The 27,252-nt window shown below is 45.5% G+C and overlaps 1 protein-coding gene across 1 annotated transcript in view; it reads right to left on the bottom strand.

Annotated features, from left to right (window-relative positions):
• Positions 1–27,252, bottom strand: part of NAA15 (N-alpha-acetyltransferase 15, NatA auxiliary subunit) — a 761,793-nt gene that overhangs the window by 269,566 nt on the left and 464,975 nt on the right. The window contains exon 12 of the mRNA XM_069242270.1: positions 10,267–10,419. Coding sequence (XP_069098371.1) covers positions 10,267–10,419 — 153 coding nt within the window. The remainder of the gene's footprint in view (positions 1–10,266; positions 10,420–27,252) is intronic.

Here is a 27,252-nt window from a genome sequence, read left to right as displayed (position 1 = left end):
TGTCTGTGCTGAGTAAGGGGTCCCCAGGGTGGCATAAGATATGCTGCAGCCCTTAGAGACCTTCCCTGGCATCAGGGCCCTTGGTACCAGGGGTACCAGTTACAAGGGACTTACCTGGATGCCAGGGTGTGCCAATTGGGGATACAAAAGTACAGGTTAGGGAAAGAACACTGGTGCTGGGGCCTGGTTAGCAGGCCTCAGCACACTTTCAATTCAAAACATAGCATCAGCAAAGGCAAAAAGTCAGGGGGTATCCATGCCAAGGAGGCATTTCCTTACACTGCATCTCGATGACTAACTTTTCAATGTTTGGTTTTATGAAGGGAAGCAGAATCCTCTGGCCAAATTCTACATTTCCCAAGCCATTTGTTTCTATTTTTAGGTACATAATATCTGAGAAGCTTTTTCACATATAAATGTGGTGGGGAAAGGAAGTAAAACCATAAGGGCCTCTCTTCTCTCCATAACCTCTCTGTCACATGTAATTCATTTGTTTAATAGCGCCTCTCATACCACTGTAGGGTGTCGGAGCGCTTTACAGTGGACTGCAAAGTGTAGTATTCACATGTCATCTATACTGGTAGGCATTTTGTAGGCGTGCTTAGTTTGGAGATGTGCAAACTCGGGATTCAGAACATAACACTGGTTAGCGGTGACTTTAATAATAAAAATGTATGCCTATGCAAGCAAACATTTTTTAACACAAATTGCTAATTTCTGTCAGCTCTTTGACCGCAGTTCATAGCTCTCTGAGATACATTACGATTGTAATTTATGAAATGCACAGTGACAAAATAATCTGTCACAAAAGCAGTAACCCATGTGCTGTGCACATAAAATATTGTTCTTTGCATAATGTACGTTCTTTGCAGCAGGCATGTTAACCCTCTGCGCTACCTTAGATGAGTCAAAACTATCGCTAGTCAAACCTCCCATCTCTCTCCTGCAGGAACATCATATGAGTTCTCTTGACCTTTTTATTTTTTGCGTGAAAGTTGGTGGATGAATTTGAAGTGCTTTTTAAACTGCTGCATAAATAATAAAGTAATGAATAGAAAAACACGCTTGTGTTTCTGGGAGGCCCCAGCTGGAGAGGTGTCTTCCTGCCAGTTCAGGCCTGCGGACCCCCTGGGAATGTGTCACGGACCCCTGGGGGTCCGCGGACCACAGGTTGGGAACCACTGTCCTAAACTGTAGGGTAAAGGACTATTTTATGACTGAAAGAGTAAACAGAACATTTACATGTGCTAGTGCAAGAGTGAGTAAATTGAAGACAAGACAAAATAAGCAGCAAGGATGTTTACTGAGCAGATCTGGACAGGCTGAGTGTCCCATGCTGGAGAAATAAGAAACTATGTCACTGGTGTCCGTCTCATTTTACAAACTACATAAGGAACCATTTATGGCTAAAGTTGAGTAAGCAAATATCCCTGCCTAGCTTATTCATGAAGCATTGACTTTGGGGACCATGGGTGTAGTTAAGTGGAGGCAAGGCTTTGACATTTTGCATTTTTTTTCCATTTGAAGAACCAATCTACTTTTTAGAGTGCCCCTTGTGGTGGAAGTATTGATTAACTATTTTGTGCTTTCCTCGATGCATTATGCTGAGGAGAAGGGCAAAGTCACTGTCCACCCCGGGAGATGTTCAGCTAACAAGTGTATTTAATAATGTAACACCCAATATCCAAACAGCTGTTTAAGCCAGTTTGGACAACTGTGGCGAGCAGATAGTACACGAAAGTCAGAATGTTCAAGTCAGGACCACTTTGTTTTATTCACTGGCTTAGACAGCCCAACTGCTAACTGAACTATTGTAAGCTCCAACATACTGATGTGGAGGAGTCATTCTGGCAAACGCTGAATGCGGAGTTTGTCCTCGTCTTCCCCTCAGCCTGTTAGATACTCATTTGCGTGTTAAATCACCTGTGGCTGTGGGGTCAGAAAGAATCTGTAGACAAGACCTCTTTGTTTCCCCATTACTGTCCGTGCTATCACCTCCCAGTTTCCTGTTCCTTGTGCCCATCGTCTGGCCAGAGTGTAATGTGGGGGCATGTGTAATAGAACGTTTGGGACTAATGCAATACAAAAGGCCATTATTTTATAACTGTCTCATGATTGTCTTCACTGGTAGAGGACATGACAACTGGCAATATACAAACAGCCTTTGAAATCCTAACACTGTTGATACTGGGCTAGGCTTGCTTTTGACTATTGTAAGGAAATGCCTCCTTGGCATGGTTACCCCCTGACTTTTTGCCTTTGCTGATGCTATGTTTTGAATTGAAAGTGTGCTGAGGCCTGATAACCAGGCCCCAGCACCAGTGTTCTTTCCCTAACCTGTACTTTTGATTCCACAATTGGCACACCCTGGCATCCAGATAAGTCCCTTGTAAGTGGTACCCCTGGTACCAAGGGCCCTGATGCCAAGGAAGGTCTCTAAGGGCTGCAGCATGTCTTATGCCACCCTGGAGACCCCTCACTCAGCACAGACACACTGCTTGCCAGCTTGTGTGCGCTGGTGAGAACAAAACGAGTAAGTCGACATGGCACTCCCCTCAGGGTGCCATGCCAGCCTCTCACTGCCTATGCAGGTATAGATAAGTCACCCCTCTAGTAGGCCTTACAGCCCTAAGGCAGGGTGCACTATACCATAGGTGAGGGCACCAGTGCATGAGCACTGTGCCCCTACAGTGTCTAAGCAATACCTTAGACATTGTAAGTGCAGGGTAGCCATAAGAGTATATGGTCTGGGAGTCTGTTTTACACGAACTCCACAGCACCATAATGGCTACACTGAAAACTGGGAAGTTTGGTATCAAACTTCTCAGCACAATAAATGCACACTGATGCCAGGGTACATTTTATTGTAAGATATACCACAGAGGGCACCTTAGAGGTGCCCCCTGAAACCTTCACTGACTATCTGTGTAGGCTGACTGGTTCCAGCAGCCTGCCACACTCGAGACATGTTGCTGGCCCCATGGGAGAGTGCCTTTGTCACTCTGAGGCCAGTAACAAAGCCTGCACTGGGTGGAGATGCGAACACCTCCCTCAGGCAGGAGCTGTAACACCTGGCGGTGAGCCTCAAAGGCTCACCCCTTTGTCACAGCACCCCAGGACACTCCAGCTAGTGGAGTTGCCCGCCCCCTCCGGCCACGGCCCCCACTTTTGGCGGCAAGACCGGAGGAAACAAAGAAAACAACAAGGAGGAGTCACTGGCCAGTCAGGACAGCCCCTAAGGTGTCCTGAGCTGAAGTGACTAACTTTTAGAAATCCTCCATCTTGCAGATGGAGGATTCCCCCAATAGGATTAGGGATGTGACCCCCTCCCCTTGGGAGGAGGCACAAAGAGGGTGTACCCACCCTCAGGGCTAGTAGCCATTGGCTACTAACCCCCCAGACCTAAACACGCCCTTAAATTTAGTATTTAAGGGCTTCCCTGAACCTAAGAAGTTAGATTCCTGCAACTTACCTGAAGAAGAAGACTGCTGAGCTGAAAAACCCCTGCAGAGTAAGAACAGAAGACACCAACTGCTTTGGCCCCAGTCCTACCGGCCTGTCTCCTGCCTTCCAAAGAAACCTGCTCCAGCGACGCTTTCCCCAGGGACCAGCGACCTCTGAATCCTCTGAGGACTGCCCGACTTCGAGAAAGACCAGAAACTCCCGAGGACAGCGGCCCTGCTCCAAAAGAACTGCAACTTTGTTTCAAGTAGCAGATTTAAAGACCCCTGCAACTCCCCGCAAGAAGCGTGAGACTTGCAACACTGCACCCGGCGACCCGGACTCGACTGGTGGAGAAACAACGCTTCAGGGAGGACCCTCCGGCGACTCTACGACTGTGAGTAACCAAAGTTGTCCCCCCTGACCCCCCCACAGCGACGCCTGCAGAGGGAATCCCCAGGCTCCCCCTGACCGCGACTGTCTGAACTCCATTTCCCGACGGCTGGAAAAGACCCTGCACCCGCAGCCACCAGCACCTGAAGGATCGGAACTTCTGTGCAGGAGTGACCCCCAGGTGGCCCTCTCCCTTGCCCAGGTGGTGGCTACCCCGAGGAGCCCCCCCCTTGCCTGCCTGCAACGCTGAAGAGATCCCTTGATCTCTCATAAGAAACCATTGTAAACCCGACGCGTGTTTGCACACTGCACCCGGCCGCCCCCGCGCTGCTGAGGGTGTACTTTCTGTGCTGACTTGTGTCCCCCCCCGGTGCCCTACAAAACCCCCCTGGTCTGCCCTCCGAAGACGCGGGTACTTACCTGCTGGCAGACTGGAACCGGGGCACCCCCTTCTCTCCATTCAAGCCTATGTGTTTTGGGCACCTCTTTGACCTCTGCACCTGACCGGCCCTGAGCTGCTGGTGTGATAACTTTGGGGTTGCTCTGAACCCCCAACGGTGGGCTACCTTGGACCCAAACCTGAGACTTGTAAGTGATTTACTTACCTGACAAAACTAACAAAAACTTACCTCCCCCAGGAACTGTGAAAATTGCACTGTGTCCACTTTTAAAACAGTTTATTGTGTTTTATGTAAAAAGTATACATGCTAATGAAATGATTTAAAGTTCCTAAAGTACTTACCTGCAATACCTTTCAAATGAGATATTACATGTAGAATTTGAACCTGTGGTTCTTAAAATAAACTAAGAAAAGATATTTTTCTATAACAAAACCTATTGGCTGGATTTGTCTGAGTGTGTGTTCCTCATTTATTGCCTGTGTGTATGTACAACAAATGCTTAACACTACTCCTTTGATAAGCCTACTGCTCGACCACACTACCACAAAATAGAGCATTAGTATTATCTCTTTTTGCCACTATCTTACCTCTAAGGGGAACCCTTGGACTCTGTGCATGCTATTCCTTACTTTGAAATAGCACATACAGAGCCAACTTCCTACAACTATATTCAGTACAGCTCCCAAAAAGCTTTGTTTGTTGGTGAAAGTGGAGTGGCTTTTAGCATAGAATGTACATCCCAATGTGTGAAGGAGGGACCCTTGCTGAGTGTGTGAAGCACTGCTGTTGGTACCATAGAGCAGATACACTGCAACAATTTTGAAACCACCTGCAGGAATGTTGTGACCCTGAAAGGTAGCACTTTTAAATGTTAAGGTTTGCCACTACCACAAGCATGAGGTAATGGTGCTCTACAGTATAGATGGAGATATAAAAGTAGGTGTCCTTGAGTTAGACAGGTATTGGGAAGCTCCCCAAACAAAGCAGCCAAAATAAAATCCTGCAGAGTTGTCACTTGGAACTGATGTACCCAGCGAGTGACCGCAGGTTGAAGATTGGTCAGTGTGCGCTGTCTTTTTGGGGAATGAGGACACACAGCATCTATACTCTGTCCCAGTAGGTGTGAAAGGACCAATTTCTGATGATTTTGGAAGATGACATGCCTGTGTGGTAGAATGGTGGGGGTGTGGTACCATGGCAGTATACATGGGCAGTATACATGGACAACGATAGGGAGCACCCACTTATCCAAAGCCCTGTAGAGGACACATGCTTGCATTTGCACTAACAAAAATATTTGCCCATATCATTCCCAACAGTTTCATTATCAATCTCTGTCAGAGATGGCATAAGGCCCTTAAGGACGGACTCCATTTTGAGTATGCCCAGACACCACCTTACGTAACGGGAGACACCATATTCCCACTTTTATGCAGAATCATTGTCATGTCTGCCACTGTTGCAGATCTCGTCCGACCTTATCTATCTAAGAAACGTGAAAAGGTCACGTCACTAGGTTAATGACAGAGATAGAATACCTGATGCAACATCAGTCTGGAACAAGAGTATATTTAGCACCATGTCAATGTCCAATAAGAACAAATACAGACATATAGCCAAAATAGTATAGTCTGAATTGATGTCATTTAACCTTAAATTTTCACAATGGCTGGGACATACACCTTGAACATAACCTATGTCAGACAATCCTAATCTTATGACAGAAATTCCAATCTCTAATAAGAGTTAGAATATAAAGAAAGACACTCAACCAATCAAGAGCAAGGTCCTTCGCCCAGATTATTGCATGAGATTCTGACAGTCTCACCTGCTGCTAGCGCACTTTGAAGAAGCCGCATCTTGCCGGATGCTAAGAATGCATAAGTCCTAGAGCAAGGCAATTACAGCAGCACGTTTGTCCTTCACCAGGAACAGTGACTTCACACTTCCACTGATACTGCCAGCGCTTGCTGTCAACAGGCTATGCAGAGCGCGCTTCTCCCTAAGCCACTCTAGACTGGCAGCTATTCTATTATCCGAGCTCTCTTAGCGTAGAGCACAGGAGGAGGTTTTAGGGTTCTAGGGTTTAGATGACATTTTAACTATGTTAAAAATCTTCAAGTTATTCTTGTTGTTTACAACACGCATTCATTTGCATGCTATCCTGTGCAGCTAATTTAGATGTGCTGACAAACAGGTGTACCCCACCTTCTTGTAATAAATGCTTTTAGTTAAAAATGTTTAGTCTTCTTATCGCAATGTGTGTGTGATAATGTGAATCATGAAATAGGTTTGTTTCAGTTGTAGGAGGCTGGCTCAGTTTATGGTGTACACCTGTGGTGTGGCACCCTATAGTGAGTCCAGGCAACCCTTAGTGATAGTGAATAGGCTCAGGTAGCAAAAGCTCTCTAGGGGTAGCTGAGGCAAGCAGCTGAAGATTATCTAGGAGGTATCTAAAGCATTTGCAATACCACAGTAGTCAGACAGTAACTCACAAGAAAGAACCACACAAGTATTGCAAAAATAAAGGATTCTTTATTACAGCACTACTACTAGACTAACATTTGTATGTCTCCCTTTGGAGATATCTACACACAATATATACACAAAATAACCAGCAGAAAGAGCAAAGAATACACCCTCTACCCCTATTGGCAGGAGAGCAGAACAGTGACTGGGGTCAGTAGAGGCGTGGGATGGCAGCTAGACCCCCGTAAGGCTGCCCTGGGGAATCCTCTAAGGAACCCTCAGTGTACATAGTATCCTGCAACTAACACTGGAATCGGTGTAGTTGCATGGTTCCAACATGTTTGATACCAAACATGCCTAGATTTGGAGAAGCCATTATGTAGTTGGACTACTGGTGTTGACAAGTGCCCACTACATACCTTAAGCTAACTTCCCACCACTTACAGAGTCCAGGAAATGGAGCCTTGGGTCTGTAAGGGCACCCTGCTCATGCACGGGTACCTTCACACTTAGGGACATGCATCCTGCCCTTGGGCTGAAGGGCCTACCAGAGGGGTGACTTACAGTGTCTAAGTGCAGTGACCAGGATAGAAGGTAAAGATTATATCTGTGGTGAAAGGGTGCATGTACAATTTCACGCAGACTGCAATGGCAGACCTGCAGACAGTTTGCATGGGCCCCCATGGGTGACAATACATGCTGCAAGCCCATGGGGGACCCAAGGGGTACCAATGCCCCGGGTGCCCTAGTACCATATACTAGGAACTTACCTAGGTGCACCAGTATGCCAAGTGTGGGTGGAAAAAGTTTACCAGCAACCACATTTAAACGAGAGCACAGACAAAGGGGTCCTGATTAGAGGGATCCCATTGAACTACAGTCTAAACACACTGACAATCAGGAAAAAAGTGGGGTCACTATGCTAGAAAGATGGCACTTTCCTACATCCGTTACCACAGTGTACCAGATCCCATTATAGGGACTGTTAGTAACCGAAAAACAATACATCTACTTGAACTATGTATTAAGTAGTGTTCTGCTCGGCTATAATAACTTGTCATTCGCATTCATGCTGGTGCATTGAACATAATTCACCTGGGTTACCAGTGGGTGGGAAAGCAAACGTTGCAGAACTATACCAACGTTATAGTTTACGGAACAGAGGATACAAAGTCTGGCAAAGGAGACTCAAAAGCAATCACACCTGATGCTAGGGTAAGCTTTCACTGTGACTACATTGTGAGTAGCATCCAGAAAACCCCAGGTCTGCTACAGGTACACAAGAGGTATTATGTCAGATTGTGAAGCATAATTTGATGAGAAGTAATGTGAACAGTTCAGCATGATTAAGGCATTGTGTATGACTTCCCCTTTTCCAGCCAGTCATGCAAGTAAGGAAATGTGTGCAGCCCCTGTCACTAGACATTTGGTGTTGATTTTTGGGACTGTCTTAATAAAGAAGGAAAAGACTGAATTGGTAATGTTTAATGGGATCCACTTCTCACAAACCTCCGGTACTGGCAATACGTCTTGTGAATGGGGATGTGCATGTATGTGCCTTGGGTTAAAGGGTCACCATGTAGGGCCCCAAGCTGTAGAAGCAAAATGACATTCTGCAAGTCTCGATCTTGAACTGGTTGTATATAGTGTGCTCTGTCATCCAGGACTGGTCAAAGAAATTCTTCTGGGAATGAGAAAGTAGAGACATACACTGCTTGTCTCCCTGTGATGCTCTGGCACCATCTCTACTGCACCTTTAGCAGGAGCACCTGCACATTCAGCAAACAGTTTGTGGTGATCACTGTAGTTTTTGTGACAGGGCGATGGGTGATTTGGAGGTCTTATGTGGAAATCAAATTAACAGCTGTGGCTGAAGGACAACACTCAATGATTGGAGGTTATGCCCCAGAGTGAAAAAAAACAGTTTGTTTCCCCCATACCATTTGGGGGGCAGGGGGAATGAGAGGAAGGTAACTGCTTGGTTGCAGAAGTGTTTCTACCACAGACACCTTGGCCTCACCACAGCTGTTGCCACTAAAGGTTCTTCTGTAGCACAGCCCCTGCCTTTCTTGCAGCTGTGCTTCCTGAAAGGTGTATTATTGCTTACTGTGGTTGCCTTGCATTGCTAGGGCCTGTCTTTGAAGCTGGTCACATTTGCACCCTGCTGAAATCTTTTTTTGGATGCTACAATCAGCTTTTTAATGCTGATGCTGGTTGACATTTCACTATGTCTTTCTCTGTAATTTTATCTGTGGTTGAAAAATGTAGTGGCCACCAAAGTTTTGTTGTTGTTCTGGTCAAAAACCAAAAATCAAAAGCCAGGTTTTTTGTCTTAAATGCTGCTGTTCAGTTTCCTGGGGGTTGTATCTGCAGCATGCAAGGAGATAACCTTCCTATCATCAATTATGTCTTGCTCTCAACTTGTACGTCTCAAGGAAATGGTGCATTATTTCTTCTATTTCCTCCTAGGGCCTTAGAATTTACAATGCACCACTGTATTGCTGCCCTGCCCCACTGCCAGATGTTTCACATCACCAGTTTTCTTGCTCCTTGCCAAGTGATGGAACGCTCCCGGTAAACACATTACTATTTTTCGAGGATGTCGAGATTTATCATGTGGTAGGGGGGATATATTTTTTTTGCCATCTTCAATGTTACTACCCTCACCCTGTCAGGGTTTTTTTTTTTTTTTTTTGGAACACCCCCTCCCCCATGACAGGAGATTGCATCAATGTAAATTGTTCCACTGCCATGCTGTTCTCATACAATCTGGTCCCAAGGTTTTTCAGATCAAGTAATCAAGAAGTTGTTCAGGTTATGCTCACAGCTGTTTGAGTAACTGGATTGTGTTTATCGATGAAAGCACAATGTCAACTGAGCTACCGAAACACGTCCTAACTCAGTGGCACAAAAAAATGAAATTCTGAGGTGGAGTCTGTGTCATAGTGCATAGTGAATTTCAGGAGATATAACCCCATGACATCTCAACTCTGAAATTGCTCCTTTGAACCACAACATGTGACATTATGAGCATAACAATAGATGGCAAGAGTGTGTAGTGCATCTGAACTACACCTTCACATGGTGCATACAAAACATTACCCAAAAAAGGTAAGGCTTAGTTATCTCTAATCAACCCAGTGTTAGATATCATGCTAAATGTTTAAGACTTTAACACAAAATATTCTAACAATCTGAAAGGGGATGCTAAAATTAACTTAGGAAAACAGTTTATGGACCCCCCCCCCTCCAAGACCATTCTACAGAAGCAGAAAAAAAACACCCAAGTATAGAAAGCTTTGCAGACCCTTGGCTGAGTAAGAATGCTTTTCTCTTTTTTAAGTACACTTTTTAAAAACGCAACGTGGACTGCAACATGCTCTATAAATTAGACGGTTCACAGCTGTAATATCCAGACAGACATTTTACAGGACTGATGCCTAGAGATGCATGGAGGAAGCCAATACACAAAAAATACACACTTATGGCTTACATTGTACTTCTTTTGTAAACAAAAAGAGGACTGCTTATGGGCTAATGACAAACAGAAGTATACACTAACCCGGGTAAACTTTGAACACATTTCTTCAGCTTCCTTAATCATATTGGCCTTTAACATGTACTTCGCACATTTCGAGTTAATAAACCGGTCTGCTGTATCTAAGGCCTGAGCTTCATCCATCCACTTGGCAGCTTCTTTAATGTTTCCAGCATGCTAAAAATAGACAAAACCCTTTATTTTTAAAAATCCATTAATAGATTTATTCATAATTACTGAGGAACAGGAACATTCTTTAAGGATTAGCGTTCAATGCAACATTTAAAATTATGTCTTTCAATACAATAGTTATTTTATGAAACTAAATGACATCATAATTGCAACAAAATATTTACCATTTTGGTAGTCTCAGGCCAAATCTGCTATGTCACATATACAATTAATAACATTTTGCACACAAACCATTTAAACGTCAACTCTGATAAAAAGTGAATCTTCTTAACGGTAAAGCTGGGAACCATTAACACATTGTGCTTTTGGTCTTGGCTGCTCATGTACATGTGACCGCCCCATGTATGTTTTTCCTTACCATGGAAACAAGGAGTTAAAAACCCATTCATGAGGCATGGATCAATATGGGATTTTCACAATATCCAGATTCATTTGAAGAATGCATCTAACACATTTACTTCTAGGGCTAATTTGAAAATCTGTCATGGATGAGGCACTAATAACCTATTTTGAATGAACCCATGGATGTCACCTGCATTTTTATTGCATGAAGCTTAACACAAACTTCACATTCTTATATTACACTCGTACTCTGCTTCTTGAGTAATCGAGGAGGCAAGAAGTGGAGAAGCTATGTGGTTAGAACCTGAGGCCAGGAACTATTCCCTGCTAGTATCCCTTCCTGTAATAACCTTCGACTCTTTAGACTGGCAACAATTGTCTTCTTAGCGTCTACCCAATCTCAAGCTTTCTCATATGCCACTCCCCCCCCATTATTAGTTTCATATTTGAACCCTGAGTAGCTATGGTGGTTTAACCAAGATTAACTGCTCCTCCGTGTCATTCCTGAGTGAATCTCATGACCTAAAATATTTTCTTGGATTTTACAAAACTACATCTTTTGCTGAACACCCACACCACTGAAGAGTGGGCGTTCTACTCAAAGTATCTGGAGATTTTATACAGAGCCTCTTCTTTTGATTACCCCCATGCCATGACTAACTCACAGCATTCCATTTTTTAAATCAATTTATCAACAACCGTAATGATCCTGGTACAGGCTCAATCAAAAAGCTGTTGCCGAGTACAGGGATGACCAACCACAAGATGGACTGAGCAGCGGTGTTCCTTCAGCGGGTGACTTCGGAACTGGCCAGCATCCTCTTTACAGCGGGCTTCATCGGCTGGCCAAATTCACTTGGCAGGGACAGCTGACTGACATGGGAGCAGAGAAAGGGGAGGAACAGCCTGCCCAGTTGAAAGCAAAAAATGGAGTATGGGCAGCTACCTAAAGCAAGATAGTAGTAGTCAAGGACTTGCCAGAACGAGCAGATGTGACCAGGAAGCTGGCTCGCAGCAAACGCTGAGTTGCTACGGAATAAGTGACAGAAACCCACAGGTTTTGACTGTAAGCATGTATCTTGCCTCAATAGGCCCAGAAGAGGAAGCAGAATAGGAATATGGGTGCCTGTGTGTCCTGCCTGCAAGAAAGCAATGTGGACAGTGGTAGGGACGGAGCGGTGAGAGTTATCCAAGCAGTCTGCCCATTTTTAAAAGTGGCTAACATAATGCTAGATGGAGGGGACTGGTACTGCGCATGCACGTAGGTGTGGATATGTTCCCTGATGAGGGAAACACTGAACTATACAGCGGCAATCAAAGCAGGTTTGAAAAGCTAGTGGTAGGCAACAGGAATGTACTCGAGTCACAGTAACCATTAAATGGCATGGTTCCAGGACAACAATACAGTTATTGGGCATGATCTGCTCTCATCCCAGTACACTGGCGTGCCCTCTGCAGGAGACCCAACACACTTTCGTACCGCGGTAGGCAGACAAGGGGGAATCCCATCCTCCTATCACCAAGGCTTAGGTGGTGGATGCTGGGGAGGCAGCTGAGGCTGGTTCCCAGTGAAAAGTACTACACCTCTAAATGTCCTGCTGGAGCCGATGTAAACAACAATGAATTGCTAAAACAGTGTGTGTTGCCCTTGGGAAGCGAGGGCCTCAATGCATTGCTTCCGAACACTCTGAAAGCAGATGTTGTAGGAAGCTGGCTGTCTATGTGGTTTACCAATTAAATGGGACACTATGCAGATAGTCCAGGGCAACCCTTATTAGCTGACAGGGGTTAAAATAGATTTATAAAACATACGTTTATAAGAATTAAGACACCAAGATCATCAGAAACAGGTGAATACTTTGAGACATACATTTTTACAGGTTTCAAAAGCTGACGGTGCAATTTTTTTGGTGTGTCAGTGTTATGTGTAGGGAAATGCCTCTCATCGCATGGTTAATCCCTAACCTTTTGCCTTTTGATGATGCTAGTTATGACAAAGTGGGCTGGGATCCTGCTAACCAGGCCCCAGAACCAGTGTTCTTTCCCTTAACTGCCGACACGTGTTTCGTCAAACTAGACTTTTTCAAGGCTTTCGCAAATTGGAGGTATTATTTGTATTATGAGATTCCAGTAATCATGAATATAGAACCAGTGTGTATGGTATAGCATGCGTTACAAGGGAGTCCGGTGACCATGATACGTCTGCTGCCGGTCTCCCGTCATGTCTATTTACGGATCGCGTCGTCCAGTGTGACGAAACACGTGTCGGCTGTTTTCTTTCAACTACAAAAAATTGTATTGGCCTAGAAATTACTTGGCTGTTTTCTTTCAACTACGAAAAATTGTATTTGGCCTAGAAATCACTTACCTAGTGTATTGGATCAGGTCACCAACTCTCCTGTTACAAGTACCAAGGAATAAATGGCTTATACTTTGACCTTGAGATGTGCCGTGGTTTTCTTCATTTAAATCCACACTGATGCCAGTGTGGGATGTATTGAAAAATTTAAACAGAGGATATCTTAGAGATGTCCTCTGTATACCAGTCCCCCACCCAATGCCCCCGGCCCGTGTCCAGAGAAACCAACACCGAAGAGAGCACCCCCAGGCGACTCCAATGACGTGGACACCCTGAGTCGGCCTCCCTGCACCCCCACCGTGACGCCTGTAGAAAGAATCCAGAGACTCCCCCCGACATCGACTGCCCAGTAACAAAGAACCAGATGCCTGAAAGAAGCACAGCACCCGCCGCCCCCAGGACCGAGAGGAACCAACCACCAGTGCAGGAGTGACCAGCAGGCGGCCCTCATCCTAGTCCAGTAGGTGGCTGGCCCTAGAAGCCCCCCTGTGCCTTGCCTGCATCGCCAGAGTGACCACCTTGTCTCTCCATTGTTTGCTATCTACAACCCGATGCCTTGTTCACACACTGCACCCGGGCGGCCCTGTGCTGCTGAGGGTGTATTTTGTACGCCTGTTTGGGAACGCATTTGCCCCCCCCCCCCCCCCCGCCCACTCCCCCCAGTACCCCACCCGGTGCTCTACAAACCTCCCCTGGTCTGCTCCCAGAAGACGCAGGTACTTACCTGCTGGTAGAATGGAACCTAAGCCCCCCTGTTTTCCATAGGCACCTATGTTATTTGGGCCTACTTTGACATCCGCACCTGACCTGCCCTGTGTTGCTGGGTGTTTGGGGTTGACTTGAACCCCCAACGGTGGGCTGCCTATGCCCAGGAGACTGAACTTGTAAGTGCTTTACTTACCTGAGAAACGATTACTTACCTCCCCCAACTGTTGATTTTTCCACTTTTAAAATGGCATGTTGCCATTTTTGCCAAAACTCTGTATCTTACTGTTTTAATTCAAAGTCCCATACTTACCTGTGTGAAGTACCTTACAATTTATGTACTTACCTAAATTCTGAATCTTGTGGTTCTAAAATAAACTAAGAAAAGCATATTTTTCTATATAAAAACCTATTGGCCTGGTATTAAGTCACTGAGTGTGTGTTCTCATTTATTGCCTGTGTGTGTACAACAAATGCTTAACACTACCCTCGCATAGGCCTACTGCTCAACCACACTACCACAAAATAGAGCATTAGTATTATCTAATTTTGCCACTATCAACCTCTAAGGGGAACCCTTGGACTCTGTGCACACGGGCGCAAAAGTTTAGCATGTTCCTGGTCCTCCGCTGGGTAACCTACCCCTGGCCGCGCTCCCGTAACGGGGGCCCGTCCTTAGGCCTACGTTGTCCCATGAAGCCTGTTCCTCAATAGAGAGGGTTGACTTTTATCAATTACAAGTTCGAGACATACCGGACTAGTGTTAAATGACTGGAGACGTAAAAACTGACAGTGTCAGATTATAGGAGTCTATTCAGTGTATAAAAGGAGAAGTATTAATCCACTTGGTCCTGCAGAATCGTCACTGGATCCTGTTGGACCACAGAAACGCGAAACAGGTTGACCCTTTTCAAGGGATGGTCTGGGAGTCCCTTACCTCCCATTTTCCTATAAATGTGGTAGAGAGTGATTGATCATTACCTCTTTCTCACTCTCCTTACTATTTTTTAATCTTGGCCATTACCCACTGTGGACTAATAACATTTTTACCCTGAGGTTTGGGTCTTGAGCCAATTTTAGTTTCTTTTGTGTTTCTCTCCTTGTTTCTTTCTTCCAAACTCACTTTTGGGGTCTTGGCGTCATCGAGAAAAGATCTCCGGCAAACAGCCCCCTTCTGGGGGTGCCCGTCAGACATTGCAGCACCGGTCTGACGGGGAGCATATCCGATGATGAAGCATAACACCCAGTTGGGTGTGTGAGGACTCTTGCTCCTAAAATTTTGACTTCCCTGTGTTTATTCTCGTTACCTTTTTTGGAACAGTGTATCAATATTTTTGTCGTACAGTATTAAGGGAGGCTATACACTGGACCATTAAACCGCCCAGTCCCTTTTTGATTATCTAGAGGTGACTTTGCAATAGTACAACCTGAAGCATTTGTGTAGTCTGGTAAGCAACTGCAAATTCTGTGTCAAGGTTTACTTCTAGGAAGGTGTTCCTGGTTTGTAGACTGGGAGACTTTCTCCCAGTTCACCAAGAGTCCTAGCGAATGCATAAAAGATACCACCATCAACATGTTTTATTGGCAAAGCTCCAAGGTATTTGCCTCGGCTAGCCAATCTTCCACATAGGGGTAGACCTGTATGCTCTCTACCTTCTGAGTTGTAGGGCTACCAGCACCAGTGTCTTGGTGAAGGCCCTTGACTTTATTCCAAACTGTAGGACTTTGAATTGGTAACGTTCTCCCTCCTTTACAAATCTAATGGATTTCTTGTAAGCTACATGAATGGGTATGTGGAAGGAAACACCTTTAAGATATACTACTGCTAGGTAGTCACCCTTTGTCTAGCAAAGGGATTCCATAATGTAATATTGTCATTAGAAATTTGTGTGCGTTTATGTACTTTTTAGAAAGTGTTGGTCTGAGACAGGCTGGATGGTAATATTGTTTTGGTACAAAAATGTAAACCGAGTACACATCAGTGTCTTTTTCCTCTCATGGCACCTTCTCTATAGCGTTCTTGTCAGCAGCTCTTGGACATCTGTGCATGATTTGCAATTGGTCCTTCTCGGAATTCTGATATTTAGGTGGCTTTAGTGGTCTTTGCATGAAGTCTATTAAGAAACCATGATGAGTTCTATTTATAACCCACTTTTCTGGGGAAATGCCTTCAAGTTTTTGAGCAAGTTATTTTATTCCCCAACCCTTTACTGGAGTGTTATGAGTAGAGGAAGGGAAGATAGAGTCACATAGAGGAACCCAAGACAGATCCTCTAGAGTTTCCATCTCTGTCTCGTAAAAAGGGGCTTGGGCTCTTGTTGTCACTGCCCACTGCCTGGAATCTGACTGGTCTGTGGCTGCTTCTGACCCTAGAAGACATATGCCTCTCCCCTGTCCTCTCTTTTCTTGAAGGCTTCCTCTTTTAAATGAAATTCTAGACCATATACAGAGTGAAGGACAAAAATACATTTTCTCCCAGACCTGGTCAACCTTTTAAGGCACGGACCATGCTGCCTGATGGGCATATGCCATGTAGCGGCAGCATGCACCTGGAAACTCATTAAAGGAATTGAACCTCCCTCTTCCTCCTCCTCCCTACCTCCCTAGCCCCAAACCCCACTACCCTCCTGTATGGTTCATTCGCTAGGTCTGTACCCCGGCTGTAACCTCAGCATTGGCCCCAACGTTTGGCCTGTTCCTACCTTTCTCTCCGTCCCTGCATAGACCCCCGGGTCCGCAGTAAAGAAGACAACCTTCTCAAGGCTCCGCAACAGGCACAGGGACACTGAAGAGTCTACGTTCCATTCCCCTCCCCCTGGCTCCCCTGTTTGTCATTTCGTCCTTGTATTGATTATTTGCTGTTCGATATCACACTGTTTCAACCATGTCGCTCTAATGCACTGTCGATGTTTCCTCGCCATGATGTATTCCCCTCCCCCCACACAATGGGTGTTTGTTACTTTATACAGTCCCTGTTTGAGGTTCTTGTACGTACAACAACCTTGAGGCTGGAGTGGATCACTTGTTTTTTGTATTTCTGTGATAACTTAAAATAAATAAAATGAAAGTCTAAAAACTTTGTTCCCATAGCATTTGTGGTTTTAATTTGCCTTCTTACCCTCCTCCAGCGCTTTGGCCACCCAAGGCCCAAAGGGCTCGCTTCCTGTGAGAGGCTCATCAATAGAGGATTACACCTCAGACTATGTATCCTCATGACTGTCCCCCTAGCCATCTGTCTATTTAATGTGTCAGCAGCATCAAAGGCTGACTTGCGGCATTAATCAGTGATGTTCTTTTCTCCTTCAAGAATGCTATTCACCCGCTTACTTTACTAATAGCATTGCAATCAGGAAGGAGTGGTTCTCAGTTTTTGTTTAAACACTCACTATAGGAAGCTGGCCTGGTGTGTACCTAAGGTACTTACACCTTATCCCAGGTCCAGGTATCCCCTATTAGTATAGTGTAGGCAGTGTCTAGAAGCCAGGTCCTCTAGAGGTAGCTGTGGATGAGCAGCCAAGGCTTATCTAGGAGACATGCAAAGCTCACGCAATACCACTGTAGTCACACAGCACTTACACACATGAAAGAAAACTCTGTTACAAAAATAAAGGTACATTGTGTACTTTATTTTAGTGACAATTACCAAAAAGTACTACAGACGCAACCCTCCAATAGGAGGTAAGTAACACACTAGATATGTATACTAGTAAAAGGAAAAGGCATAAAAGGTGATGGAAAAAGTGCCAATAGCAAATAGACAATAGTGACCCTAGGGGCAGCCCAAACAAATACTGGAAAAAAAATGGAAAGTGAATGCAGGACCCTCCCCTAGGTAAGTGTGATGTGTAGAGGGGAGCTGGAGTAACTAGGAAACCCCAAATGTAAGAACCACAGTGCCCCTCGCGACCAGAAAGAAAGTAGTAAGTTACAGAATTTTCTCCAAACAACCTAAAAGGAAGAAAATGGAACACCCAGACAAGACTGCAAGAAACCAGTGGATTCCTGAAGAGGAAGACGGGGACCTACTCCAGAAGTCACAGAAGAGTTCAGTGGGGGCAGGAGCCACTACCCACCCAGCTGTGGTTGCAGGAGTTGTAGACGGTAGGACGAAGACAGTCAGGAATGCTGGAGCAGGTGAAGAGTTCCTGGAGGAGGCAGTCGACGTCCCATGCCAGACGGATGACTACAGTCGGTGAGTGGCATGAAAAAGCCACCAACAAGCTTTGCCAAATGAAGTCGCGGTGAAGCAAAAGTGGAGCTGCTGGGGACCATCCTAGGAGGACCCGCAGAAAAGCAGAGAGTTCAAAGAAGAAAAGGCAGTCCCCACAGGAGACCCACTGAAGGAGGAACCAGGAGTCGCAAAGGAGCCCATGCAGCACAACTGGAGAAGGGTCCCAAGCCGCAGGAGAAGAACGCAGAGGGCTGTGGTTCACAGGACGGAGTGCTGGAACTCCAAGGAGCCTGGAGATCCCTTGGAGGAGATGCTAACAAGCCTTGGTAGCTGCAAGAGATGCAGTGCACGGGGGTACCATCCTGCTTGGGAAGGCAAGGGCTTACCTGCACCAAAGATGGAAAGCTGGCAGAGAGGACCAACAGGACTACTCTTAACCACCTGTGATGCAGGATTCATGCAGCTCAGGATGAGAGGAGATCCACCGAGCCAGTCGTTGCTGCGATTGGTGACAGCTGATGCAGGGGACTGACTCTTTCACTCAAAGGGAGATTCCTTTTTCCTTCTCGTACAGACTGAAGATTTGCCGCCCTCAGAGGATGCTCAGTTGTGGAAATGTTGCAGAAGCTGGAAGAAGCAATGGAAACAATGTTGCAAGTAGAGTCTTCATCGTTGATGCAGATTGTCGGTGCCTGTGGGGGTCCATTCCCAGTTCCAGTGGCTACAAGTTGAAGCAGAGGTTGAAGAGTAGTCCTGCTGGAATCTTGCAAGCCGAACCGGAGGACCCACCTAAGAGGGAGACCCTAAATAGCCCTGAAAGGGGGATTGGTCACCTAGACAGGTGACCACGTATCAGGAAGGGCTCTGACGGCACCTGCCTGACCGGGCCACTCAGATGCTCCCTGAGGCCCCTGTCCAACTTGGATTCAAGATGGCAGACACTAGGGACCCTCTGGAGGAGCTCTGGGCACCACCCCTAGGGTGGTGATGCACAGGGCAGTGGTCACTCCCCTTTCCATTGTCCAGTTTCACGCCAGAGTAGGGACTGGAGTTCCCTGAACCGGTGTAGACTGGTTTCTGCACAGAAGGCACCAAATGTGTCCTTCAAAGCATACCAGTGGCTTGCGCCTCCCAACCCATTAACACCTATTTCTAAAGGTAGAGGCTGTTCACATGAGCTGTGAGGTTGAGGAGATGAGCTCCTCAACTGTTGTTTGAGGCATCTGTTGTGAGAGTGATCTGAGGCACAGGATCTACAATGGGCCGCTCCTTTCATAAGGTCTGTGACATTCTAGCAATGTAGAGAGCGGTAAGTGTGGTTGTCCTACAACACTAGATTTTCCATTTGACCCTGTGCCTGAGACCATTGACGACAGAGAAATTGTTAAAGAGGGCCATATGAATTCTGGCATGAGGCACTATGACAATGCAAGATGCCATCATCCATACTAGTTTCATAACAATTCTTACTGTGTATGTTTGGTTCTGTTTTAATGTAGCGATTATGAACTCGTGCTGAGTTCGGAAATGCTATCCTAATTGTGTGTTGAGGATAGCTCCCAGATAGGGTTGTATTTGGAGAGGCAGCAGATGAGGTTTGATGCAGTTTGGTGAACCCCAGAGAGTGTAGGAGACTAATTGTAGTTTGAGTGTGTCTGACACTGTTACTGAATTTGCTTTGATGAGCCAATCCTTCAAATAGGGGAAAACATAATTTTTATTTTTATTTTTTTTTGTATTTAGGGGCGCCCAGAACCGAGGAAGATAGATTCCTGCAACCTAAGACGAAGAAGGACTGCTGACCTGAAGCCCTTCAGAGAAGACGGAAACACCAACTGCTTTGGCCCCAGCCCTACCAGCCTGTCTCCCCACTTCGAGAAAAACTGCAACAGCGACACGTCCCCCAGGGTCCAGCGACCTCTGAAGCCTCAGAGGACTACCCTGCATCTAAAAGGACCAAGAACTCCAGAGGACAGCGGCTCTGTTCCACAAAGACTGAAACTTGTAACAAAGAAACAACTTTGAAAGGACTCCGCGTTTCCCGCCGGAAGCGTGAGACTTTCCCCTCTGCACCCGACGCCCCCAGCTCAACATGCGGAGAAAACACTACAGGGAGGACTCCCCGGCGACTCCGAACCTGTGAGTAGCCAGAGTTGACCCCCCTGATCCCCCACAGCGACGCCTGCAGAGGGAATCCAGAGGCTCCCCCTGACCGCGACTGCCTGCTTCAAAGAACCAGACATCTGGTAAAGACACTGCACCCGCAGCCCCCAGGACCTGAAGGATCCAACCTCCAGTGCAGGAGCGACCCCCAGGTGGCCCTCTCCCTTGCCCAGGTGGTGGCTACCCTGAGGAGCACCCCCCCCCCCTTTTGCCTGCCTGCTTCGCTGAAGAGACCCCTGGGTCTCCCACTGAAACCTATTGCAAACCCGACGCCTGTTTGCACTCTGCACCCGGCCGCCCCTGTGCCGCTGAGGGTGTACTTTTTGTGCTGACTTGTGTCCCCCCCCCCCCACACCCACCCCCCCCAACTCCCCCCCACAACAGCTACACATGCCATCAAACATATATATATATATATATATATATATATATATATATATATATATATATGGAAAATGTCACTTAACCAGTGTACATCTGTTCGTGGCATTAGTCGCTGCAGATTCACATGCTGTGCACATCCCGCCATCTGGTGTTTGGCTCGGAGTGTTACAAGTTGTTTTTCTTCGAAGAAGTCTTTTCGAGTCACGAGACCGAGGGACTCCTCCCATTTCGACTCCATTGCGCATGGGCGTCGACTCCATCTTAGATTGTTTTCCCCGCAGAGGGTGAGGTAGGAGTTGTGTATGCTAGTAATAGTGCCCATGCAATGGAGTGAATACGTATGTATATAATGAATTTTAAAGTAATATATTTACAAATGTACAAATGTTCAAGATCTACTTCTAAACGGCTACAGGCTCCCGGGGAGGCAGGTGGGCGCATGTGAATCTGCAGCGACTAATGCCACGAACAGATGTACACTGGGTAAGTGACATTTTCCGCTCGATGGCATGTGTAGCTGCAGATACACATGCTGTGCATAGACTAGTAAGCAGTTATCTCCCCAAAAGCGGTGGTTCAGCCTGTAGGAGTTGAAGTAGTTTGAAATAATGTTCTTAGTACAGCTTGACCTACTGTTGCCTGTTGTGCAGTTAACACATCTACACAGTAATGCTTGGTAAATGTATGAGGCGTAGACCATGTTGCTGCTTTACATATTTCGTTCATTGGAATATTTCCTAGAAAGGCCATGGTAGCACCTTTGTTTCTGGTTGAGTGTGCCCTTGGTGTAATAGGCAGCTCTCTTTTAGCTTTAAGATAGAAGGTTTGAATGCACTTAACTATCCATCTAGCAATGCCTTGTTTTGAAATTGGATTTCCTGTATGAGGTTTTTAAAAGGCAATAAATAGTTGTTTTGTCTTTCAAATTAGTTTTGTTCTGTCAATGTAGTACATTAGTGCTCTTTTGATGTCTAATGTATGTAGTGCTCTTTCAGCTACCGAATCTGGCTGTGGGAAGAACACTGGTAATTCTACAGTTTGATTCAAGTGGAACGGTGAGATTACTTTTGTTAAAAATTTAGGATTTGTCCGTAGAACTACTTTATTTTTGTGTATTTGAATAAATGGTTCTTGAATGGTAAATGCTTGAATTTCACTCACTCTTCTTAGAGATGTGATGGCAATTAAAAATGCAACTTTCCACGTTAAGTATTGCATTTCACAAGAGTGCATGGGCTCAAAAGGTGGACCCATGAGTCGTGTTAACACAATGTTGAGGTTTCATGAAGGAACTGGTGGTGTTCTTGGTGGTATAATTCTCTTTAGGCCTTCCATAAATGCTTTTATGACTGGAATCCTAAATAATGAAGTTGAGTGCGTAATTTGCAGGTAAGCTGAAATTGCAGTCAGATGTATTTTAATGGAAGAGAAAGCTAGTTTTGACATTTACAAATGTAGTAAGTATCCTACTATATCTGTTGCAGATGCGTGTAAGGGTTGAATTTGATTATTATGGCAGTAATAAACAAATCTTTTCCACTTATTTGCATAGCAGTGTCTAGTGGTAGGCTTCCTAGCTTGTCTTATGACCTCCATACATTCCTGTGTGAGGTCTAAGTGCCCGAATTCTAGGATTTCAGGAGCCAAATTGCTAGATTCAGCGATGCTGGATTTGGATGTCTGATCTGTTGTTTGTGTTGTGTTAACAGATCTGGTCTGTTTGGTAGTTTGACATGAGGTACTACTGAAAGGTCTAGTAGTGTTGTGTACCAAGGTTGTCTTGCCCATGTTGGTGCTATTAGTATGAGTTTGAGTTTGTTTTGACTCAATTTGTTTACTAGATATGGAAGGAGTGGGAGAGGGGGAAAAGCGTACGCAAATATCCCTGACCAGTTCATCCATAGCGCATTGCCCTGAGACTGATTTTGTGGGTACCTGGATGCGAAGTTTTGGCATTTTGAGTTTTCTTTTGTTGCAAATAGATCTATTAGTGGTGTTCCCCAAATTCGGAAGTAAGTTTTTAGTATTTGGGGGTGAATTTCCCATTCGTGGATCTGCTGGTGATCCCGAGAGAGATTGTCTGCTAACTGATTCCTAATCCCTGGAATAAATTGTGCTATTAGGCGAATGTGGTTGTGAATCGCCCAATGCCATATTTTTTGTGTCAGGAGACACAACTGTGTCGAGTGTGTCCCTCCCTGTTTGTTTAGGTAATACATTGTTGTCATGTTGTCTGTTTTGACAAGAATGTATTTGTGGGTTATTATGGGTTGAAATGATTTCAGCGCTAGAAATACAGCTAACAGTTCTAAGTGATTTATATGAAACTGTCTTTGCTGTATGTCCCATTGTCCTTGGATGCTGTGCTGATTGAGGTGTGCTCCCCACCCTGTCATGGATGCATCTGTTGTTATCACGTATTGTGGCACTGGGTCTTGGAAAGGCCGCCCTTGGTTTAAATTTATACTGTTCCACCATTGAAGCGAGATGAATGTTTGGCGGTCTATCAACACCAGATCTAGAAGTTGACCCTGTGCTTGTGACCATTGTGATGCTAGGCACTGTTGTAAGGGCCGCATGTGCAGCCTTGCATTTGGGACAATGGCTATGCATGAAGACATCATGCCTAGCAGTTTCATTACCATTTTGACCTGTATCTTTAGTTTTGGGTACATGGCTTGTATTACATTGTGAAATGTTTGGACTCTTTGTGGACTTGGAGTGGCAATTCCTTTTACTGTGTTGATTGTTGCTCCTAGGTATTGCTGTGTTTGACACGGCAGAAGGTGTGACTTTGGGTAGTTGATTGAGAAACCTAGTTTGTGTAGGGGTTCCATGACATATTTTGTGTGTTGGGAACACTGTTTTTGCGTGTTGGTTTTGATTAACCAATCGTCTAGGTACGGGAACACATGTATTTGCTGCCTTCTGATATGTGCAGCTACTACTGCTAGACATTTTGTAAAAACTTTTGGCGCAGTTGTTATTCCGAATGGCAACACTTTGAATTGGTAATGTATCCCTTGGAATACAAACCTTAGGTACTTTTTGTGTGAAGGATGTATTGGTATATGGAAATATGCATCCTGTAGATCCAGTGTTGTCATGTCTTGTTGTTTGAGCAGTGGGATTACTTCTTGTAATGTAACCATGTGAAAGTGGTCTGATTTGATGTATGTATTTAATGTTCTGAGATCTAGTATAGGTCTTAGTTTTTTGTCTTTTTTGGGTATTAGAAAGTACAGTGAGTAAACTCCTGTGTTTAATTCTTGTTTTGGTACTAATTCTATTGCTTCTTTTTAGAGCAACGCTTGAACTTCTAGTCCTAGAAGATCTATATGTTGTTTTGACATACTGTGTGTTTTCGGTGGGACTGTTGGAAGGAATTTGAGAAATTCTATGCAATAACCATGCTGGATAATTGCTAGTACCCAAGTATCTGTTGTTATCTCCTCCCAATGTTTGTAAAATTGGCTTAGTCTCCCCCCCACAGGTGTTATGTGATGGGGATGTGTGACTTGTAAATTGCTGCTTATTTTGAGGAGTTTTGGGGCTTTGGAACTTTCCTCTATTTTTCTGGAATTGTCCCCCTCTATATTGCCCCCGAAAACCTCCCCGCTGATACTGGCTTTGATAAGTGGGCCTTGTTTGTGATGTTGTGGTTTCTGTAGGTTGCCCTCGAAACCCTCCCCTAAAAGGTGTTTTGCGAAATGTGCCTCTGCTCTGCGGGGAGTAGAGTGTGCCCATGGCTTTTGCTGTATCAGTGTCTTTTTTGAGTTTATCAATAGCAGTGTCGACTTTCGGCCCAAACAACTGCTGTTCATTAAATGGCATATTTAGCACGGCTTGTTGAATTTCCGGCTTGAACCCTGACGTGCGCAGCCATGCGTGCCTTCTTATTGTTATTGCAGTATTTACTGTCCTTGCAGCCGTATCTGCTGCATCCATTGAAGACCGTATCTGATTATTAGAGATACTTTGTCCTTCTTCCACCACTTGTGCTCTTTTTTGGAACTCCTTGGGTAAGTGTTCTATGAAATGTTGCATCTCATCCCAGTGAGCTCTATCGTATCTTGTCAAAAGTGCTTGTGAATTGGCAATGCGCCACTGGTTTGCTGCTTGTGCTGCAACCCTTTTGCCAGCAGCATCAAATTTGCGACTCTCCTTGTCTGGAGGTGGTGCGTCCCCCGAGGTATGAGAGTTGGCTCTCTTACGAGCTGCCCCGACAACTACTGAGTCTGGTGTTAACTGCGTTGTAATATAAACTGGATCTGTTGGCGGTGGCTTGTATTTTTTCTCCACCCTTGGAGTTATGGCTCGGCCTTTAACAGGATCCTGAAAGATTTGTTTTGAATGTTTTAGCATTCCTGGGAGCATAGGTAGGCTTTGGTATTGGCTATGAGTGGAGGATAGCGTGTTAAACAAAAAGTCATCCTCAATTGGTTCGGAATGCAAGGTGACGTTATGGAAAGCAGCTGCCCTTGCGACCACTTGTATGTAAGATGTACTGTCCTCAGGTGGGGACGGCCTGGCAGGGTACGAGTCTGGGCTGTTGTCCGATACTGGAGCATCGTAAAGGTCCCATGCATCGGGGTCATCTTGACTCATTGTAGTATGAGTCAGGGAGTGCATCAGTGGAGGAGTTGCTACTGGTGATGTGTGCACTGATGGTGGTGGAGACGGTGATGGAGTTGTTTTTCTTGCTACCTTTGCTTGTGGCTCCTTGTCCTTTTGTTGAAAGGCAAGTTTTCTTTTTATTTTAATTGGTGGAAGAGTGGTTATCTTCCCTGTGTCTTCTTGAATGTGGAGCCTTCTTTGAGTATGGTCTGGCTCTACTGCTTCAAGTTCCTCTCCAAATCTATGTTTTTGCATTTGGGAGGACAATCCTTGTTCCTCTGTATAGGAACCTGTTTTCGGTTCCGAGGCTGGATGTTTCGGAACCGAAACTTTTTCGGACGTCTTTTTAGGCTCCGAAGAAACCTTTTTAAGTTTCGGCGTGGTGGTGTCTCGGTGCCGAACTTGTTCGGTGCCGCTGTCCCGGTGCCGAAATTTCTCTGAGTCGATGTCTCGGGTCCGAGATTGCTGTGTGGCGGTATCTCGACCGGAGTCGGATGACTTCGCCACAAGCGTGCCCTTTTTCGGTGCCTTGGATCGGTCACCAATTTTTTGGGTTAAGCCATGGCCTGTTGGCGGTGGCGTCCCCTGGGCTTTTGTTGACTTCTCGTGAGTCTTATGTTTCGACGTCTTACTCACGGTTTTCGGCGTTTCTTCGGCCTCGAGCTCTTCCGAGTCCGACTCGTGGATAGAGAAAGGTTCCTCTTCCTCCTCGAAACGCTCTTGTCCTGTCGGCGTCGACGCCATCTGCAGTCTTCTGGCTCTTCGGTCTCTTAATGTTTTCCTCGACCGAAACGCTCGACAGGCTTCACAAGTATCTTCCTTGTGCTCTGGAGACAAGCACAAGTTACAGACCAGATGCTGATCCGTATACGGATACTTGTTATGGCATTTTGGACAGAAGCGGAATGGGGTCCGTTCCATCAGCCTTAAAGTCACACGTGGCCGGGCCGACCAGGCCCCGACGGGGGATCGAAAAAACCCCGAAGGGCCACCGGAGCTCTTAAAAATTCGGTGTCGATCTGTTGTAACTAACCCGATACCTAACGCAAACAATACTGACGTTTTTTCCGAGATTCTAACTAACTTTCCGACCCGAAACACGGAGCGAAAAGGAACACGTCCGAACCCGATGGCGGAAAAAAAACAATCTAAGATGGAGTCGACGCCCATGCGCAATGGGAGGAGTCCCTCGGTCTCTTGAGTCGAAAAGACTTCTTCGAAGAAAAACAACTTGTAACACTCCGAGCTCAACACCAGATGGCGGGATGTGCACAGCAAAAGTTAATTTCCTTTTTAAAGGTGGCGGAGGTGATGTTGTAATCTGCCCTGTTCCTTGTTGTATTTGAAGTCAGCGCTACTTAGCGTCCATACCTTCAAAAATTGGCTCCACCTGTGATGTAGGGGTAGTTATAAACTGTCCAGAGTCACTGAAGGTCGTTTGTGATGTTTTCAGTTCCGAAGGTTTTTGTGGATGTTAAATTTTCAGTGCCGAAACATTACTTGGTTATTGTTTCTTTTTTAGTGCCGAAGTGCTCGGCACAGAAACACCATGCTTTTTCTCACAGTTTGAGCTGCTTGTAATGGTTGACTTTTCATGTCTGACTGCACATCAGAGTCCAAATTTTTAACGGAGAAGGTCCCCTCCTGTTCAAGGTCTTTTTGTGCATGCTTATCACCGAAGATGTCAGGTGTGTCATCTGGATTTCGAGACACCATTTCCATCCAACTAGCTCTTCGATCTGTCTTCTTCAATCAAAAAGAACAGCACGTTTCGCAAGTCAGGTCATTGTAGTCTGGTGACAGACCAATTACACACCTGATGGTGGTCGGTGTGTGGAAATTTTGAGTGGCATCGAGCGCAAAACTGAAATGGAGTACACTCCATTAGGGCTGCGTGCTTCGATAATCACGTCAAAAAGGTAGGCCCAAAGAGGGTCCAAGAGGGTCTCTCTGCGCTCCAAAGGGCTGAAATTTTTTATTCGGAGTATGGGATGGAACCGAAATCTAGAAACAATACAGACGATTATAGTAAAGAATACCGTTTTAGACTGTATGGAGCCGAGAACTCTGAGTGAGA

Source organism: Pleurodeles waltl, chromosome 1_2 (assembly GCF_031143425.1).
Source record: "Pleurodeles waltl isolate 20211129_DDA chromosome 1_2, aPleWal1.hap1.20221129, whole genome shotgun sequence".
Lineage (NCBI taxonomy): Eukaryota > Metazoa > Chordata > Amphibia > Caudata > Salamandridae > Pleurodeles > Pleurodeles waltl.
This window is presented reverse-complemented; position numbering and strand designations above follow the sequence as displayed.